The sequence below is a fragment of the Mus musculus genome, chromosome 19 (genome assembly GCF_000001635.26).
Source record: "Mus musculus strain C57BL/6J chromosome 19, GRCm38.p6 C57BL/6J".
NCBI classification, from domain to species: Eukaryota; Metazoa; Chordata; class Mammalia; order Rodentia; family Muridae; genus Mus; species Mus musculus.
The window spans coordinates 12663924-12685409 of record NC_000085.6 but is presented as its reverse complement, the minus strand read 5'-3'; the positions used below and the strand labels follow the sequence as shown (position 1 = coordinate 12685409).

General features: G+C 38.3%; 2 protein-coding genes and 1 non-coding gene across 3 annotated transcripts; all 3 read right to left on the bottom strand.

The window, feature by feature from the left end:
• Positions 1–1558: 1558 nt before the first annotated feature.
• Positions 1559–7244, bottom strand: Olfr1443 (olfactory receptor 1443). Its single transcript, NM_146698.2, has 3 exons — positions 6775–7244; positions 6225–6326; positions 1559–5329 (listed from the first exon to the last, which is right to left on the bottom strand). Exon 3 carries the CDS (start codon positions 5298–5300, stop codon positions 4362–4364), a length of 939 nt encoding a protein of 312 aa, NP_666909.1. The 5' UTR covers positions 5301–5329; positions 6225–6326; positions 6775–7244; the 3' UTR covers positions 1559–4361.
• A 2922-nt stretch (positions 7245–10166) lies between these two features.
• On the bottom strand, positions 10167–11231 carry Olfr1442 (olfactory receptor 1442). The gene has a single exon (NM_146697.2). The coding sequence runs from the start codon at positions 11201–11203 to the stop codon at positions 10265–10267; it is 939 nt and encodes a 312-aa protein (NP_666908.2). The 5' UTR covers positions 11204–11231; the 3' UTR covers positions 10167–10264.
• An 8817-nt stretch (positions 11232–20048) lies between these two features.
• On the bottom strand, positions 20049–20155 carry Gm24521. The gene has a single exon (XR_003952958.1). It is a non-coding gene; the product is annotated as a U6 spliceosomal RNA (small nuclear RNA).
• Between the last annotated feature and the right edge of the window lie 1331 nt (positions 20156–21486).

The following is a 21486-nucleotide window of genomic DNA, read 5'->3' as shown; positions in this document are numbered from 1 at the left end:
GTTTTTACATTCTCAGAGTAGTGCACCAGAGTTCTGTCAGTACCAAATTACCCCCAAAACAAGTAAGATGATTTTTTTCTACTCATTCATTTTCAGGGATATTTAGCAATACCCTTTAAATAAATATGTATGAAAATCAATTGAGTTAATTCCTAAAGAGGAACAAAATATATTCTAGGATCTGTCAATGTTAGAAGCCGATGGTGCTCTCCTTTACCTGGGCTCTGTGACTTAGCAAAATAATAGTGGTTAAAAAATCTTTCATTTCACTCTGTCCTCTGGAAATAACTTACTATGAGAACATATCCAGCCCTCCTGACTTAATATAGACTGATCTCCCAGATGCTTCTATGTTTATCAAGAATAAGAGTGGACATGAACCCTCTCTGTCTCATAAAGAATGAGGTGACATGCTAATCCCCAATTGCAAATGAGAAGAAAAATACTTATTAACCAAATCTTGTCATCCCTTTTTCCTCTCAGCATACAACATCTCTTTGGTGCCAAGAACAGGTTAAATTTACAGTAAAAAGTCCTCTGATAAAAATGACATCCTGCTATCCTGCTCCTTATAAATGATTAACTGTACTGTTCAACTTCACTGAGCCATAAAAACCAAGTTTCTGTTTAGTAACTTAACCAAACTTATGGTCAAATGAACTTTGATCCTCCCTCAGCCAGAGTCAAGAATGGCAATTATAAAATTACCAATTTCTACAGGAAACACAAATATATTTAATATTTCTCCTTACAACTTTTCAAGTGTTTGCAAATATTATATTCTGAGATGTTGCCTTAGTAAAATCTCTTTCTATGTCTTTAGACTGCCCCATCTCCAAATTTAAACTTATGCCACTTGCTAGGTTTGAGGAAAGATGTGAACTCTTTGTTCTTAGCATCTCCCATGGCTGGCCACTTGTTGACAAACAGTATTCATGGGACTGAAGATAGGTATGCATATGCTCACTGTGGCCTTTCTTCATTGACCACTGCTCTTGGATCCATATCCAGCCACATTGCTATGTGTATCATCCCACCTGGCTTGCTAGAGTGTTTTTCTGCTTGAGCATTGTGATCTCTGAGTCTACCACCAATTACACTGATCCTAAAGCCATTGGATATAGCTTTAAAGGTATTTGGAGACTGGAACTGAAACTCATTTTGTCTTCCAAACTGATATCCTATATCATATTTTGAGAAAAAAGTTTGTTAAACCTATTTTACAAAGTTGTTAGAGGATACTGATCAACCATATGTGAAAATATTAGCACAAAAAATATGAAGAAGCAAGGTAGGATGGTACCTTTAAAGGAATGCACTAACTCTCTTGGCACAAGCTCCAAAGGAAAGGATATTAATGAAATGCTTGGTGAAGAATTCAAATGAATATTTTAAGAATTCTCAATGATATTTAAAAAGAACATAGACAAGAAATTCCAAGAAAACCATAATGGGAATGGAAAACTCAGCAAGGATAGTCATTGTGAGAAAGAACCAAACAGAAAAATCTTAGAAATGAATAGCTCAGCAAATTAAACTTTAAAAACACAACTGAGAATTTTTTTTAAAAAATATTATATTATATTTATTTGTTTTACTTATCCACTTTACATCTTGCTCACTGCCCCTCTCCTCGTCACACCTCCCACAATCTTTCCCCACTCCTTCTCCATTTCTCCTCTGAGCAATGGATATCCCCCCCACCCTGGCAGTTCTGCCTCTGTGAGGTTAGGTGCATCCTTTCCCACTGAGGTCAGACAAGGCCAGCCCAGATAGAAGAACACATCCCACAGGCAGGCAACAGCTTTTGGGATAGCTACCCCCTGCCCTCCACTTCAGTTGTTCAAGACCCACATAAAGACCAAGCTGCGCATCTACTACTTATGTGCAGGAAGGCCTAGGTCAAGCTATGTGTGTTCTTTGGTTGACTATGTTGTTCTTTTGGTTCAGACTCTGAAAGCCCCAAGGGTTCAGGTTAGTTGATTCTGTTGGTCTTCCTGTGAAACAACTGAGAATTTTAACAAGAGACAAGATGAAGAAAAGAAATAATTTGTTTTGTGTTGGGTAGCTAGTACTGAGTATCAGGAATGCTCTGATATATTGTTAATATATCCAGTCAGATTTCATTGAAGAAAATGGGTATTTTCTTTTCCAGTGGGTATCAGTTGCAGACTGATTATGGGTTAGGGGTGGGAACTAGTGTCCTCTTCCCTTCAGAATGCTGGGATGTCATGTGGCTTGAACATATGCAGTCCTTTCGCATGCTACCATAGTCACTGTTGCTTTATATGTACATCAGTCCTGTTGTGTCTGAAAGTCATCCATCACCTTTGGCTCTTGTTATCTTTCTGCCTCCTCTTCTATTTAGATCTCTGAGCACTGGGGAGAGGCAGGTAATGATGACATCCCATTTAGGTCTAAGTGCTTCAAAGTCTTTCACACTCTCTGCATTGTTCAATTGCAGGTTTCTGTAAATTGCCATTTACTACAAGAAGAAACAGTTTTGATGAGGGCTGATCAAGGTCCTGATGTATGTCATCAGGAATCATTTTATAGTTATGTTCCTTTAGCAGAATAATAATCCTTTCCTCCTATACCCATGACCTATCTAGTCTCAGGTTCTTGGCTACATTAGCAATGCCAGGAATGGGTAACAAGCAGGCACATGTAGTTAAAATAGATTACTCTAATGCTCTTACTTAGATTTAGATTCCAGCTGAGGTGCTCATGAGCATTGTGAACACAAAGAAGAATGGAGGGACAGTGTAAATAGGAAGGAAAGTGACTGTCTTATATGGGAGTCATGGAAGACTCCCAAGATGGCTAGCCCTTGTTTAAGCAGAGAAGTGAATGTAGTGAAGGAAATGTCCATGCAGGGGAGCTGCAAGCTCAAGTTTTCTGAAGTAGGGATGTGGGTGCAGCTGGGAAGACCATCAAGGGGATCAGTATGAATGGGGTGAGGGGACAGACTGTGAGTGACAAGAGATGACACAACTTTATTAGTGATGAGTGAACATGGAAAACATGAATGTCCCAGGGCATGTTCAAAGCAGTGCATATGAGGGTGTTCATCTGCAATAAATCTCTTTGTTTTTACTCCACTTTCACTATGCTCTGCATAATTTTTGCTTTAGAAATGTACAATATAACAAATAAATTTCTATACATTAGTTTCATCAAGAAAGAAATATTAATTCACTTAATATACCTTTTTAAAAGCTAATTTTGTATAAAATACTTTGATTTCTATCCCTCAATAAATACACCAAGAATATGGACATGTGTGTTTGAACCTGCATCCATTAAAGGACTTAGAATAGTTATGCAACTAAACAAAAACAATCATAATTGATACTCCAATACTCTGATGAGCTATATTAACTTATCTTATTGAATACTAGCAGTGTGACCTAGAATACAGATAAGAGGATAAAGCACTTGTTATACAAGCATGAAGACCTAAGTTGGAATTCTCATAAATACCACATATTCTCTTAAATTTTCCTAAATGTGTGATACCAAAATAACAAGGAGGGCAGGGCAGATAACAAAGCTTACAAGTTTGCATCTCACTGATGTGGCTATCAGAGCAAGAATGAATCATGACTTCTGGATCATAACAGAAAAAGTGATGGACCACATAATGATATAATGTCACATAAATGACAACATAGGGGCCCATTATAATACCAGCACTGTGACCATAGGACTACATCTGTAATACCAGAACTCAGAAGATGGAGGTGGATCTCAGAGAAAAGTTACTAGCTAGACTAGCCTGTCCTGCCAAGTCGTGTTCACTTGCCTACTACCATAAGTTATGTGGAGAACTAATGACAAAGAAACCCAACCTCTGGCCCCTATATGTGTACCAGCATCCACACATACACCCTCACATATAAAAACATGCAAATATAAAAGCATACATACCATACACAAATGCAAAAAAGCAAGAACAAAAACATCCATAGCTCAGTGTTCCTTTATCTTTGAATATTTTTTCTTTGTATTTGTGCATGCCCATGCGTTCACAAGTAGATCTTCTTCTCATGGGCTTTTATTTTGCCTCTCAGTTTACATGTATGTTACTAGTAGCATGTAGAAAAAATGCTTGTATAAATGGTGAATAAATTGTCTGCTCCATGAATATTTAGGAAAAAATACCCAACACATGCTAAACTTCACGTTAGCAATTCTAAAACAGATATTGCATTTATAATATTGTTTCCATTTTCTGAAAAGCAAACATTTGAAAAGATAAGGATATTGATTCTTGTACTTAACGTCAGTGTGTCCTGAAATCTCACAGGATACCTAGGGAAGCATGGAGCTGCATTACAGTGCACCACACAATGCTAGACTCAAAATCCTAAGGTATATTTTGCTTTCTCCACAACTTTCTTGAATGCACTTTTCACCTCCTTGTTCCTTAAGCTATAGACCACAGGGTTCAGCATGGGAATGACCATGGTGTAGAACACAGACACGATTTTGTCAGTGTCCATGGAGTGGCTGGAGCTGGGCTGCAAGTACATGAAAATAAGAGTGCCATAGAAAATAGAGACAGCAGTGAAGTGAGAAACACAGGTAGACATAGCCTTCTGGTATCCTGCAGCTGAGCGCATCTTGAAGATGGTGATAAAAATGAATATGTAAGATATCAAAATAACAAGGAGTGCAGAACAGATGACAAAACTTGCTCCATATAGGAGGACCATCTCACTGATGTGTCTATCAGAGCAAGAGAGAACCATGACGGCTGGAACATCACAGAAAAAGTGATGGACCACATTGGACTTGCAGAAGTAGAGTCTGAATGTGTCCCCAGTATGGATAGAGGAATTCAGGAAACCACCAGCATAGCAGGCCATGGTCAGACATGCACATGTAGTTGGAGTCATAGTGGTGGTATAATGCAGGGGTTTGCACACTGCTGCATAGCGGTCATAGGCCATTGCAGCCAAGAGAAAATTTTCTGCCGTAGCAAAGACTACAAACAAGAACATCTGGGCAGCACAAGCATTGTAGGAAATGGCTTGGTTTCCTACAAGAAGTCCAGCAACAACTGTTGGGGTAACAGCAGAGGAGTAAAAGATGTCTACCAGGGATAAATTACCAAGAAAAATGTACATGGGAGTGTGGAGTCGAGAGTCCCAGAGAATCAGCACAAGCATCCCCAAGTTTCCAGTCATGTTGATGAAGTAGATAAGAGTGAACAGGATAAAGAGTGGGGTCTGCAGTGCTGGGGCATTGGTCACACCTAGAAGAATGAACTCTGTCACCTCTGTCCTGTTCTCCATCACTGTTATTTTGTAATTAGGAAGTTATCCTGTCATGAACAGAAGGAAGAAGACCATATGAAGTATAGATGAGACTACCAAGACGTTGATGTCTTCATACCAATGACAGGGATAGTTCATAATAAGAACTGCATAATAACAATATGTGCTTCTAATTTCTTTATAACCAGGCCCAGTGAGGTGAATCAATGAGTAAAAGTGCAGGCCACAAGTTTGATGGCCTGAATTCAATACTCAGATCCTTTTTTTTTTTAACTGTATAAAGGGTCCTTTTTTAATGTATAAAATTGTTTATTTTTAAAAATTAAGTCAAATAAAGGAATTTGATTTCTTTGCTGTCCATCCAGGTCATCTGAAAACAGTGTGAACCCCAGCCACTCATGTTCTGCCCATTGGATTGATTGTTTTATGTAATCCATCTGAGCCACTCCGTTGTTTAATATTTCCTTGCATCTCTATTTTGGCTTGAGTTCCTTTTCCTTCTTTTCTTTATGGTTGCCCTAACTTGATTAAATCACAAACATCAAGAGTTGGAAGTTTGTGATTGTGAGCTATATTGAGATTCATGACTTCTTTTAGTGAAAAAATATGTGTGAAGTTTTTGCTTTAATATTTTATAATATAAACACAGTACATTAAAGTAATTTTATTGGAGTTTTAAGCCCTTAGGAGTGTATCTACCTTTTACCAACTACATCCTCTTAGGTTTCTTTAGCCATATCAGCATCTCATCTGACAAGCCTACATGATAAGGTTTTATGTAGACCTAAACACACATGACTACTTTAAAATATACTAGGTGGTGTGGGTACCACAGAGCCATATGAAGAAGCATAAGTGAGAGCGCATGTGTATGTAATTCTGCTTATATGGTAATGAGACATATTACCATTTTTGTTTACCATTTGTTGATGGTGAAATTACCTGATAGCCTAGTTTTCCATAACTAGTTCAAAGAGTGATGATTCCATATTGAAGTAGTTTTATCCATACTAAAAAGCTGTTGTTTTCACTCAAATGGATCATCTATGAAAAAAAATATGTGGTTAAATTTAAAATGAGAGTATGGGATTTGAGTGGGAATCACTAAAATGAAGATTAATTCTTTGTCTCATTACGTTATAATTATTTCTTTAGTTTAAAGAATAATCATCTTAGTTTATATTTTTTAAAATTTCCAGTGAGATGCCAACAGATAACGAATAAAATCAAATTAATACCTGACCAGGAAGTGCCTCATTTCTACTGTTTGCTCTAGAATTCTTAGAAAGTAGGGCACTGATAATTTTATAAACATCATTCAGCTCTTTATTGACAAATTTTTAATATTTTTAAAGACAGAATTAACTCTGCATTTTAAAAAAAAAATGGTTCAAGACTCCATACTCGGTGCTCAAATGACTCACAGTACTAATGCTATGATCCTGTGAGATTTACTTTTCACTAAAAGCAGATGGTAAATACAGAACCTTACCTTGCTCTTTGAACAAGAGTGACAGTCAGTTATGAACAGAGTTGGCAATAAGAATTCCTTTTGTGGAGTAACTCACAGGTATCATCAGAGGGTCTCTCTGACAGGGAATAATCAAAAGGTTAGGAGCTTTCTAAAGCAACAAAAACACAGAAAAAAGACACTCAAACATGTCCATCCATGAATTTACTATGAACTCTCTCTGTGTCCTTAGAAGGGTATCTTACTTCTTCCTTGCCTGTAAAAGAAAGATTATAATGTTGCCTCTCTCATATATTCCACAGAGCAGTATTTGTAGAATATAAGTGGAGGAAGGTACACAGGAAATCTTGCTAACTGATCATTTCTATGAGGCTGATTAATACAGCCTTGGGTATTTTTTTTTCAACCATGGTTGAAGATTCTCAGAAAATCTCCAGTTCAGAAGAAAACCGGTGTGTTTGGGAAAATATTAACATTCAGGTGGCTTAGTGATGGCCAAACATGGTCACCTTGCCATCATGGTCTTCTAAAGCGATTGACTTTAAAGGACAATGAATAAGAGCTAGCCAGGCACTATGGATGGAGTCCATGAGCTCTCTGGGGCTTTTCCCCATGGGGCACCTGTAGGTCTTCATTGCACCTTCATAATGGAAAACCAAAGTCTCACTGGGTCTAAGATGGGTTATTTAAATGTATTTTTTATCACATACTATTTTCCTCCTTTCTCCAGTTAATGTTAACTTATAAACACCAATATTTTAGTACAAAGTTTTCACGGTTTGGTCAAAGGTATATTCATGTTACCACTCCCATGACCATCCTTCATTAACTTTTCCAAGCTCTTGGAGCACCAGTGAGCTATTCTTTCTTACAGTAGGCCGTTAAAAACACCAAACCTTTTTGTGTGTATAACTTTATCTTTGTGACAATTGCCAGCTGTGTTTACATTCAATGAGACATTTCTATTACATGATTTTCTTCTTATTAAGATGCCAATGAACAATTATGGAATTTCTTTATTTGTCTAATAAAGATGAATGAATCAATCCATAAATAGCAGACTGTTACTCTTACATTTCTAAATAACCAGAGAAGGAAATCACAAATGGGAAAGAATGAATTTAATACATAGCTGAGTTAAAGCCAGATATTAGTTTGTGTTCAGATTAACATCAACAGGATCATAAGATATAAAAATAAGTGTAGCTGTGTGTATAGGCATATAATTATGCATAGCAAATTACCTAGAGAACTTTGTATGTATTCACTTAATAAAAAATCTCTCTAGATAATGAACACGTGACTGCAGTTCAGTAATGCTAAATGTTCAATAGCTTTTTAAAAGATTTATTTATTTTATTTTATGCATATGTATATGAGTTTTATGTATATGTGTACACTGTCACTATCTTCAGACACACCAGAAAAGGGCATTAAATCCAATTGCAGATGGTTGTGAGCCATCACTTTTAAAGCAGTTCATATGGGGGTAGTCACATGCAAAGTGAATGTAGTTGCTGGGACTTAAACTCAGGACCTCTACAAAAGCAGCTAGTGCTCTTATCTGCTAAGCCATCTATCCAGCCCCAATAGCTTTTTCTTATCTGCCAATAGCAGACAGAAATCATCTTTGATTCCCCTTTTAAAGGTTAAAAAAAAGATGAGATGATTCACTTGAATAAGGGCTTTTAGGAAATAACCCAAGTAGTCTATAAATGTACTCTACCATTGCTGAGTGAAAATACAGGTTAAAATGCAAAAACAATGCAAACAATAGTCTCTACCTTTTCAAATACATTACATGTCTAGAATAGGACCTTATAAAGTTTTATGCTATGTTTATCACTACTTCATTAGTGGTCCAAACATTTTATCATATCTGGGCTGAACTTTATTAATTTATTTATGCATTTAGTAAATAAGTATGGAGCATCTTCAATGGGTCAAAATTGTATTCAAGTTCAAAGCAGGCGCATGAAGTTAAAATAGATCAAGCTAATGCTCTTACTTAGATTTAGATTCCAGCTGAGGTGCTCATGAGCATTGTGAAGACAAGGCAGAATGGAGGGACAGTGTAAATGGGAAGGAAAGTGACTGTCTTATATGGGAGTCATGGAAGACTTCCAAGATGGCTAGCCCCTGTTTAAGCAGAGAAGTGAATGTAGTGAAGGAAATGTCCATGCAGGGGAGCTGCAAGCTCAAGTTTCCTGAAGTAGGGATGTGGGTGCAGCTGGGAAGACCATCAAGGGGATCAGTATGAATGGGGTGAGGGGACAGACTGTGAGTGACAAGAGATGATGCAAATATGTTAAGCATAAGTGAGCACCACTGAGTCCCCAGAAGCACTTGCAGAGATAATACATGGAAAACATAAGTTGCCAGGACACTTTAAAAGCAGTACATATGGGGGTAGTCACATGTAAAGTGGACACGTCCTTTGTTTTTACTCTATTTTCATGGTAGCATAATTTTCCTTTTGAATCATAGAAAGCAAAAAATTAAGTCTCTATAAAATGACGGACACAAAGAAATATCTGTTCATTTAAGATACTTTATTGCTAAACCTCTCAGTAAAATACCCAAAGAGTTTAAGCACATATTTAAACCTACATCACTTGAAGCATGTGGAATAGTATCTCAATTGAAGAGAAGTAAACAAATTGATATTCTATTACCCCAAAATAAATTATTTAAATTATTTGTGGAAAACTAAGGGTGGATTTAGGGAGATGATCCAGTGGGCAAAACAAATATCATACAAACATAAAGACCAGAGTTGTGGATCTTCAGAACCTTCATAAATTTTGGAAGGGTGTGGGCACCCACCTATAATTCCAGAGGTTGAAACAAGGAATCAGAAGAGGAAAATGACTATCTAGACCAGCTGACAGAAGAGATCTTGGCTTAATTGAGAGATCTTTTCTTCAATCGAAAAGGTAAACAGCCAGCCAGTCATTAAGAAAGACTTCCATGTCACCTGTAAGTCTCTGTATATAAACACAGACACAAACACACTTAAACACACATGTATTCAAGCACATACAAACATCATATGTGTGTGTGCACATGAATGTAGAGCATGGATCCATACACCTTCAAAAGAGAATACTAGCAGAATGCCATTGTACTCTGTGTATGTTTCTGCATCCAAATGTCTATACCCATGTGTGTCACAAGCAGAAACTTCTTCTCATGGGCTTTTCCTTGCATCTTCTTTAGATATGCACTACTAGTGGCCTGTAGAAAAATACTTGTAGAAATGGTGTTTAAACAGTCTGAGCCACGAGTGTTTAGAAAAACATAACCAACTCATGCTAAACTTCACATTAGCCATTCTAAAACAGATATTGCATTTACAGCATTATTTCTATTTTCTGAAAAGCAAACATTTGAAAAGATAAATGTATTAATTCTTCCACTTGACATCAATGTGACCTGACTCTAGGTCACTAGGTACCTAAGAAAATGTGATAGGTATGGAGTTGCGTTACAATACCATACAATGCTAGACTTAAAATCCTAAGGAATACTTTGCTTTCTCCACAACTTTCTTGAATGCACTTTTCACCTCCTTGTTCCTTAGACTGTAAACCATAGGGTTAAGCATGGGGATGACCATGGTGTAGAACACAGACACGGTTTTATCAGTGTCCATGGAGTGGCTGGAGGTGGGTTGTAAGTACATGAAAATAACAGTCCCGTAGAAAATGGAGACAGCAGTGAAGTGAGAAACACAGGTAGACATAGCCTTCTGGTATCCTGCAGCTGAGCGCATCCTGAAGATGGTGATAAAAATGAATGTATAAGATATCAAAATAACAAGGAGTGCAGAACAGATAATGAAGCCTGCTCCATAAATGAGTACTATCTCACTAACATGTCTATCAGAACAGGAGAGAGTCATGACTGCTGGAACATCACAGAAAAAGTGATGAACTGCATTGGATCCACAAAATGAAAGCCTGAATGTGTCCCCAGTGTGGATGGAGGAATTCAGGAAACCACCAGTATAGCAGGCCATTATCAGACATATACACACAGTTGGAGTCATGATGGTGGTATAATGCAGGGGTTTGCACACTGCTGCATAGCGATCATAGGCCATTGCAGCCAAAAGTAAATCTTCTGTAGTGACAAAGGCTGAGAATGAGATCATCTGAGCAACACAGGCATTGTAGGAGACAACTATGTTTCCTACAAGAAGTCCAGCCAAAATTGTTGGAGCTACAGCTGAGGAGTAAAAGATGTCCACCAGAGACAGGTTAGCAAGAAAACAGTACATGGGAGTGTGGAGTCGAGAATCCCAGAGAATCAGCACAATCATTCCCAAGTTTCCAATCACATTGGTGAAATAGATAAAGCTGATTATGATAAACAGAGGGGCCCTCAGTTCTGGTGCGTTCGTCAGTCCTAGGAGGATGAACCCTGTCATCTCTGTTCTGTTCTCCATCAATGTTATTTGGGAACCAGAATGTGCCCTGTGGGAAAAATAAGGAAAGAGAATATATCTAGTGTAGAGAGATTGACAAGATACTGAAATGTCTTTGTACCACTATCAGGAATTATTTTATTATAATAAAAACTTAAATTCCAATGATTCTTAATGCTTAGATACAGTGAGATGGTGCACTGGCTAAAAGTACTTGCTTCAGTCTCAGCTGACTTGAATTCAGTACTCAGAATCCACAGTAAAAGCAGGAGAGTAACATATGCACATTGCCATATCATGCATCACACACACGCATGCACACACACACACACCTTAATTATAGCAGTAGCAATAATAGAAGTATAATCTTAATGCTAATGGTTTGAGGACAGGTCTCAATTTTGATCCCTGGTTGGCCTGAAACTTATTAGGTAGACCCAGGCTTACCTCAAACTCCTTAAGAGCTGTCTGCTTTTGTTCAGAGTTTAAAGGCATGTTCCACCATATCCATCAATAATTGAATTTTTGTATATCAACTTCTGTAGGAATTCAGTCAATTGAATGAAGTGCTGTCAAAGTTCACTACTCTAGTTTTTAAGTATTAATTTTTTTGAACTAATGCCTTGAAACTTTAATAACTTTCAAGGTTTTTTCTCATGCCTATGTCTGTGTATTGTTATGTGCATGTGTGTGCTACAGCTTATGAATTTCAGAGTCTTCAGTTCCCCTGGATCTGAAGATAGAGGTGATTATGAACAACCTGATGTGAGTACTGACAGCAGAACTCACTTCCTCTAAAGGAGCAGTGTGCTCTTTATGGTTGGTCTGCTTCTCCAGTGCAATTTTGACATTTTTATAGATTTTCCAATGTGTCACTTCTGAAACTAGTCACTCAATTATCTTATCTTTTCCCGTCCTCAAGCACTGTCACACTTCTGTGTACGCAGAAGCACCATGGACTGCCCTGTAGATGTGTTTGCATATATTTTCCCTGATTTCTCAACACATGTGAATAGCAGGTTCTTCTTCTTAGATAACAGAATGTCAGTGGATGAGTATTATGATTTTTGTTTAAAAGTACACTAATTTTCAAACCAAACTTTGGTCCCAGACAAAATGGTTGTCCATAATGTAACCTAAGTTTAGATCAAGTTGCAATTCATTATTAGCCATTCTCTTTGCTGGATAAACTTAGTCTTAGGCTTCTCTCTGTGAGCTCACTGAGAGACACATGCCAACAGATTTAGTGAGATGACTGAAGTAGAAAGAGCTTCTATAAATGCAGAGAATATTCTAATGAAGGACACCAGGATGTCAGGCAGCATCGGGTAGAGAACTTTGATTCTGGGAAGAATTGTATGTCAGCCTTACATCTCCAGTCTAAGAACCACTAGCCCTGGCTTAATTCTCTTAGAACAGATTGTTTACATCTACAAACTTAAGGTGACAATGTGTGCAGTGTTGAGGTATTGCTGTCTAAATAAAATGGGTAAATCTATTTTCTAACTGAACGAAACACTACATCTAGCCTAGTTTCATGATTGCTAGTTGTGTCTTCATTGTCATCATAATCACCATCATCGTCGTCATAATCATAACCAGGCATTAGAATAAAACTCTGCCCTTAAGATCTAAGAAAGGTTTTTGGCAACATGTAAGGCATCTGGTGTGGATAAGTGTTGAAGTCTGTAAATCGCATTCCCCAAGTTTTTATTTTTTTCTATATATGAATTCCCATATGTCTTTATGTGACACCCGGTTACTCATACTCATAATTAAACGGTTACTTAATTGTTTTATGTATTCCATATGAGCTACTCTTTTGTTTAAGCTCTTCTTGTGAATCTATATTTTAGCTTTGGTTCGTTCTTTCTTTTGCTTACGTCTGCCATGACCTGCTTGAAACATAATCATCATCATCAAAACTTGAATGTTCACAGATTGTGAGCTATATTTAAATGCATAAGCTGTTTTCATGAAAAATCTGTTTGCACTTTTTGTCTAAATCTTTTCTAATGTAAACACAATACTTTGGAATCCTTTTATTTGAATGCCAAGCTCTTAGATTTGTATTTTGTATTTGCCTACCAAGTATACCTTCTCATTATTCATCTCCTACCCCATTTAGCAGCTCACCTAAGAAGTCTAGCCCCAGAGAGCTACATGTAAGACTTAACAGTGCAATCACTTTCGGAAGATATTAGGGGACACAGCATATAAGAAGGAATTGGTATGAATGTGACATGTGAGCAGGTAAGGATGCTTTCATATGCATAAAACCTATTAGTATTCCTTATTTACGATGAAGACACTTGATAATGAAATTAAGTAATATTTCCACAGCCGTTATGAAGTGCCATGATTCAATATAAAAACCACTTTCATCCTAATCGCTTTTATTTAGGGTAAATAAAATGGATGGTCTATGAATAAATGAGTGAGATAAGTGAGAAATAAAACTATGCCATTTAGGGAAATGTTTTCAAAGTTAAAATGGAGGTCAGACCTTTTGCTTATTCATGTGTAATCCTTTTTAGATACAAATATAATCATTTTATGTTACTCTTTTATCTCCAATGCAGAGTGGGTACTAGAGAGATGCCTCAGTGACTAAGAGCACTGAATACTCTTCCAAATGACCTAAATGCAAATCCCAGCAACTACACTGCAGCTGATAGTCATTTATAACTCTGGTTCCAAGTGGGTCCATTGACTTTCCTGGCTTTGACCAGCACTGCTCACATGTGCTACATGGGCATACATACAAGCAAACTACCCATATACATAAAAATAAAAAAGTCTCCAAAAATAAGTCCTCGGTGAAACAGATAACAAATAAAATCAAGTTAACACCTGATGAGGCAGTACCTTATCGTTTTGTTTACTCTATGATTTTAGAAAGGAGGACATTGGTATTTCATAACTACCATGCACCTCCCAAGTGTCAAATATTTGTTATTTGCAAGATAGATCTAACCCTGCATTTTGGAAAAGGATCTAAGTCCTTGAACTCTGTGCCCAAATGGCTCACAGTGGTTCTGCCAATGCTACTTTTGTATGAGCTGTACTTTTCACTAAAAGCTGGTGATGAATACAGAAACTTACCTTGTTCCTTGAACAAGGGTGACCGTCAGTTCTGAATGGTATGCTTGCAATGAGACGTCCTTCCAAGGAGTAATAACCAGGGATCATCAGAGACGCTCTCTGGCAGGGAATAATCAAAAGGTGCTGAGATTTGCAATACACCAAAAATCAAACCAAACCAACAACATCACAGAAAAACAAACAAACAAACAAACAAAAAACAGGAAAAAGACACTAAAACCAGCCAGCTATGAGATTACTGTATACTCCCTACCTTTGTAGGGCATTCTTACTTTTTCCTTCCTTGTAAAGGAAAGATTATAACTTTGCCTCTCCTAAGTAATCCACAGGTTTGTATCAGTAGAGCACAAGTAGAGGAAAATACATAGAACAGCTCCCAAACTGGTCACTTTTCTGAGGTTCTTCAGTACCATTTTTATCCTGTGTGTTTTTCTCAACCATGTTTATAGATTCCTAGGAAATCTCTAAGTCAGAAATTCAATGTGTATGCAGGAATGTCAACATTCAGATGACTGAATAATGATCAAAGGTGGCCAGTATGCAGTGTGGTCCTGGTCTTCTAAACTAATGTTGGACTTCAGAGAACAATGCATGTGAACCAGCTTGGTATTATTGATTCTTTGAGCTCTCTGGGGATGTTTCCCCTGAGGATATCTGTAGGTCCTCATTTCACCTTCCTAAGAAAGAAATAAACTTCCAGCTAGTATGAAGCTAGAGGATTTAAATGTGTCTATGTCTATGTGTGTTTGTATCATCTATTATTTTTCTTTTTTCCTAATTAATGTGAAATTATAAACAGCATAACTTTTTAAATATAAAGAGTATACAATTTGGAGGAAGGTATATTCATATTACTCTACCATGACTATCCTTACATGTTTTCAAATTGGTCATGCTCTTCTACTTGCTCAGTCTGGAGAACCCTAAACTCTTTTTGTCCACACAATTTAATCTTTGTTATAATGGCTTTACCCATATCCTAGGATATGGAACCATTGGATTCAGTGCTTTCACTTAGAATGTTATATTTGAAGTCTGTTTATATATTTCCTTATCAGTCATAAAATCTGTTTTGTAATGAAGTTATATTTCATAATTTAAACTTTGCATATCATTTCTTCCATTCAGCAGTTAAGGAACCTTTGTGCTATTTTCAGTGTGTGTGTGAGTGTGTTTTGAGTCACAGACTCTTTACACCCAGATGCTCCTTACCCTTCTGAGTGCTTGAACTATAGACATGCACCACCTTTCTTAACCTGTTTCCTGTCTGCTAATTGCAAAAAAAAAAAAAAAAAAAAAAAAAAAAGCTTCTTTTTCAATGAAAATAGGCACTACTAGAAATCCTTTTTTTTTTTTTTTTTTTTTTTTTTTATGAAGTCAGCATTTCCTGACACCAACTCCAGTCAAATGTCAGGAAATAAGATTAGACATCTCCCTTAAATATGCATTTAGCAACACAAATATATAATCAGTGCTTAAACAGTTTCTGTGTTAATTTGAATGATAAGGATCCCCATAGGCTCCTATATTTTAATGCTTAGTCACCATGTAGTGAAACTCTTTGGACAGGATTAGGAGATATGGCTTTGTTGGAGAAGGTGTGTCACTGGGAGTGGGCTTAGAGGTTTCAAAAGCCCAACCTCTCAGCAACTGCTTCAGCACCATGTCTGTCTTCTTCCTACCATGATGATCAGAAACTAACCCTATACAATTATAAGTCTCCAATTAAATGCTTTCTTTTATGAGAGTTGTGTTGGTCATGGAGTCTCTTCACAGCAATAAAACAGTAACTAAGACTGCTACAAACCACTAATTTTTATTCCAAGAAATGTATATGTACAGGAATATATAAAAGTTAGACATGTAACAATATAAATTAATATAATGTAGAGAGCTGCTATGAGGCCCCCAACATATACAGCAGAGGACTGCCTGGTCTGGCCTCTGTGAGAGAAGATGCACTTAACCTTTGAGAGACTTGAAGCCCCAGGGAGTAGGAGGGCCTGGTGGGGTGGGAGTAGTTGGGGGCATCCTCTTGGAGATGGAGGAGGAATGGGATAAGGAGCCGTCAGAGGGCAGACTAGGACGGGAAGAACTATTGGACTGGAAAAAATGATTAAAGATAGTTTAAAAAAAGAAAAAGAAAAGGAAAATACAATAAACTTATTAAGGTATAATTGACATAAGCTATGTAAATATTTTCTTTTAAGGTACAGTTGGTCAGCCAGCTAGTAATAAAAGTAAGTTTCACAAATTTAAAAAACAATTATTAAATCTCACAGTTAATGTTACACTCAAGAGAGACCTTGAGTCCACGCCAAGTACAGAATGATCCATCTCTCTAGCTCTGCTTGGAATTTTGTTTTGTTTTGTTTTGTTTTGTTTTGTTTTGTTTTGTTTTGTTTTGTTTTGTTTTTTGAGACAGGGTTTCCCTGTGTAGACCTGGCTGTCCTGGAACTCACTCTGTAGACCAGGCTGGCCTCAAACTCAGAAATCCACCTGCGTCTGCCTCCCGAGTGCTGGGATTAAAGGCGTGCAACACCACACCCGGCTTGCTTGGAAAATTTAATGGAGTATCCAGTGTGACATTTATGAAACTAGTAAGAGGAAAAGGAAGAAAACCTGTTGTGTAAGTTTACCCACAGGATGAGCACTCTTGTTTTCATCTGTTCTGCTCAAAACTGTTCCATAGCCCGGCAGTGGTGGCGCACGCTTTTAATCCCAGCACTTGGGAGGCAGAGGCAGGTGGATTTCTGAGTTTGAGGCCAGCCTGGTCTACAAAGTGAGTTCCAGGATATCCAGTACTATACAGAGAAACCCTGTCTCAAAAAAACCAAACCAAACCAAAACCAAACCAAACCAACGAACCAAACAAAAAAGACCTGTCTCAGAAGCATTGATCCAGAGCAAGCCATCCAAAAATCAATTAAAAAGACACAATTAAGAAGGATGAAATGAAGCTAAAGCTACATTTGATATGACATGTTATTTTCCCTCGGTTTTTTTTATTATTATTGTTTGAGAATTTGATGTCCTGTGTTTTCATCAAATCCTTCCTCTCCAGCCTCCTCCAACACTTTCCCTTCCCCCTCTCAACATCATGCACTTCGGGATTTTTGCTTTTGTTTTTGTTTTTTTCCCCTGAGTTCTTGTAGTGATGCCTATACACCTATGTGTTCACGGGTGCAGGACCACCTTTTGGAGCATGGGTAGCTTCTCAGGGCCACATCCCTGAGGATAACTGACTTTCCTCTCTCCATCAGTAGCCATTAGCTACCAATAGCTCCTCAGCTCCTCTCCCATCAGGGCTGCATTCTGGCTGGCTTAATCTTGCACAGGTCACGTGCAAGTGGGCACAGATGCTGTTAGTTCCTCTGTGCAATGGTGCTGGCATGTCTAGAAAATGCTGTTTTGCTTGCAGACATCAACTAGCTCTGGTTCTTTAATCTCTCTCCAGCAATGTTCTCTGACCCTTAGGGAAAGGGCTGTGATGCAGTTGCTCCATTTAGAGCTGAGAACTCAACAGTTTCTTATTCTTTACATGTTGACAGTTGTAGGTTTCTATATTCATTTTGCAACTACTGCAAAACAAAGGGATCTTTGATGATATTTGAGAGATGCACTCTTCTATTAGTATAATCGTAAGAACTCAACCAGGCATGCGGGTGCATGCCTTTGATCCCTGTGCTCTAGAGTCAGAAAGATCTCTGTGAGTTCTAGCCAGCCTGATCTACATAGAGCGCTCCAGCACTTCAAGAACTACATAGGTACACCCTGTCTCAAACAAACAAAACCAGATAAGAGCTTTGAAGGCCGTTCATTACTATGTCCATTCAATAGTACTAGGTTTCCCATGATACTGGCTGTAAGCTAGGTGTTTTAGAAATCTTTAAAAATACACAAAATTTTAGAAATGGCACAATTTAAGACCCTCTAAATAAATTCTTTCTATCTATTCACATTAAGTACTCAAAAAAAGCTTAAATTATTCCACTTAAAGTACTAACAAACTATTCCCAGTAGCCTATACATTTATCCAGCAAGCAGAGACAGAGGCAGGTGATTCTCAATTAGTTCAAGGACACTCTATATTGTGAGTTCCAAGATAGCCAGGCTTCCCAATGAGACCCTGTTTCAAACAAAACAAAACAAAATTAAAAAAAAAAATCAGAAACAAAAAAGAAACAAAACATGCCACAGACTGGACTCAGTAGGTCTCTCAACCCGCAGAAGAAATCAGGGTCCCAGTACTCAGGTGGACAAGGAGTTGGCAAAAATGACAGACAGACACAGATACAAGGGAGTGCTGAATCTGAATGCAATTTTTCAATGCAAGCAACAGACTTTAATCAGCCTCCGCTGTGCAAACTGAGACTGAATCAAGAGATGGATATTTTCCTTTCCTCTCCTCTCCTCTCCTCTCCTCTCCTCTCCTCTCCTCTCCTCTCCTCTCCTCTCCTCTCCTCTCCTCTCCTCTCCTCTCCTCTCCTCTCCTCTCCTCTCCTCTCCTCTCCTCTCCTCTCCTTTCCTTTCCTTTCCTATACCTGCTAATATGAGGCAGCTTGTCAAACCAGGATTTAAACCAAAAATTCCCTAACAGCTTCTGGCAGCCATGCAAAGCTTCCAATTCATCCAATCCAAGGATAACTCAGAGAAGAGATACACTCCCTATACCCTAAATGCCCCAAATAGCCCAAAGGTCTACCATGCTGAAATATTTCCTGAAGCCACCATCAGCCCACACTTAGTCAAACATCCCATAGCCATCTGCAAAACCTGCTCTGCCCACTTTGCCACTTTCTGCACCCAACAAAAACACCACCCACAAAGTGAATTACATGTGCTTGAGGATGTGATTTGCTAACTTCTAATAAAGCTTTATCTACAAATTTTTGGCACAACGTAGGATTGGGGAGTTGTAAATAAGGTAATAGTAAGAATTGAGCTATTCTTTGACCTTTATGAAGTTGTACTGTCTCTTTTAACACTTAAACCATAACTTTAATGTCACCTAATGTATCAGAATCCACAACTCAAAGTTTTTCTTATAACTGGAGCTGCATCCTATAATGAGGCCCACAGTTCCTGAACGGGGCTAACAGGCTGCCCCTTATCTAGTTTTCTGTCTTACTCACTTCACCTGCTTCTTTAGTAAGTGGAGGCCCATCTTCATGGAACTTTGATTTACATTCATTCCTCCAGTGCTTCTCTTTACCATAGCATGGACAGAGACCTAGAGGAAGGCCCTTTTTGTTTCCTGAGGGATTTTTACAATCCTTCTTCAGGTGTCCCAGTTTTCCACAACCCAAACATGTAGCTTCATTCCCTTGAGAACACTTTTCATTCTCATAGGAGATTTTGTTTTTAAATTGTGTGCCAGCCTTTTTCTTTTTTGGCTGTATTTTTTAATTAAATATTTTCTTTATATACATTTCAAATGCTATCCCAAAAGTTCCCTATATCCTCCCCCAACCTTGCTCCCCTACCCACCCACTCCCACTTCTTGGCCCTGGCATTCCCCTGTACTGGGGCATATAAAGTTTGCAATACCAAGGGGCCTCTCTTCTCAATGATGGTCGACTAGGCCATCTTCTGCTACATATGCAGCTAGTGACACGAGCTCTGGGGGGTACTGGTTAGTTCATATTGTTGTTCCACCTATAGGGTTGCAGACCCCTTCAGCTCCTTGGGTGCTTTCTCTAGCTTCTCCATTGGGGGCCCTGTGTTCCATCTTATAGATGACTGTGAGCATCCACTTCTGAAAAATATGGAACACTTCACGAATCTGCATGTCATCCTTGTGCAGGGGCCATGCTAATCTTCTCTGTATCGTTCCAATTTTAGTATATATCCTGCCAAAGCGAGCACCTCATAGGAGTTCTTAACATTGGCGCTGAATTTGTGTCCCTTCATTGCTACAGCTAGTCCTTTTCTTGCACTACAGCTGGTGGGGCGTCTAAACATGCTTTAATGTAATCCTGTAGGGAACCTGTTTTATGGATTGGTCTGTTCAGCATGTGCTTAAAGACTGACAGAAACAACTTTCTCTTTTGACTCAGACTGCCCCGTGGTAACACTTATTCACTTTCCTTAAACTGGTTATCCTTTACCAGCAGGTCTGCAGACCCTTGAAGAGATCCCATTCTTTTTTTTTTTCTGATCAAGGCTCAAATTTTATTGTTGCGACACTAGTTATGAAGGAAGGGGGAGGGGATCCAATTCCCACCGAATAATCTCTGGTCCAGTAGAAAGGTGCACGTGTGTGGCTCCGCAGGTTCCAGCAGTGGGCGTGGCAGAACGAATGAGCAGGAAGCTCCACCCCTGAGCAAGCAGGTTTCAGGCTGGGGGAGGGGAGACTACATTTCCTCCCTTTTATTAACAAAATTTAAAAAAAGAAAAAGCTGGCCTGAGGGGGGAAAATTATCTATGCTCAATAGTTCTGCCTGGAATCTAGGGCTAAAGAAAAAACTTGCTTTCGTGGGATTCCTTAACTTTTCTTATGGTAAACTGTAAAGAGATCCCATTCTTGCCTGAGAAAAAAAGAAGAAAAAGAAGAAAAAGAAGAAGAAGAAAAAAATTCTTACCTGGCCAAGGTCCCAGTTCTATGCACCACCTGGCACAGACTGGACTCAGTTGGTCCCTCAACCCACCAGAGAAATCAGGGTCCCAGTACTCAGGTGGACAAGAAGTCGGTGAAAATGACAAAAAGACACAAACACAAAAGAGTGCTGGATCTGAATGTAATTTCTCAAAGTGAGCATTAGACTTATATTACAGAAGAAAATAAAGAAGGTAGGTGACACATCAGCCAAGGTACATTGAGATCATCCAGTGTATAATGACACAAAACATAGAAATGCATACATAAAAGACTGACAGGAACCAGGCAGTGATTATAACTGAGATAAAAAGTGGCCCTATCTAAAGTCATCTATTTTAGGAGCCATGTGAGGATTTTACACCCTAGTCACAATTCTAATCTATTGTATAACCCACCAACAGGGGGGTTCCCGCTCTTGCTAACCTTTTCATGAATAATGCAATACTCTAATTCCTCCTTAAACCACAACCCTCCTTCTTCCTAGACCATTGTAAATTCCTGCAAATGGGAGTGACTTAGCTGTTATTCTAAGTTTACTTTGTTGAACTAGCCCTGAGATTTCTAGCTCTTATCCAGTAAAATACTGAATGAAAGCCTA

Coding starts and splice junctions, on each gene's coding strand:
- Olfr1442 (NM_146697.2), bottom strand. CDS start 11,203: ATGGAGAACAGAACAGAGATGACAGGGTTCATCCTCCTAGGACTGACG.
- Olfr1443 (NM_146698.2), bottom strand. CDS start 5,300: ATGGAGAACAGGACAGAGGTGACAGAGTTCATTCTTCTAGGTGTGACC.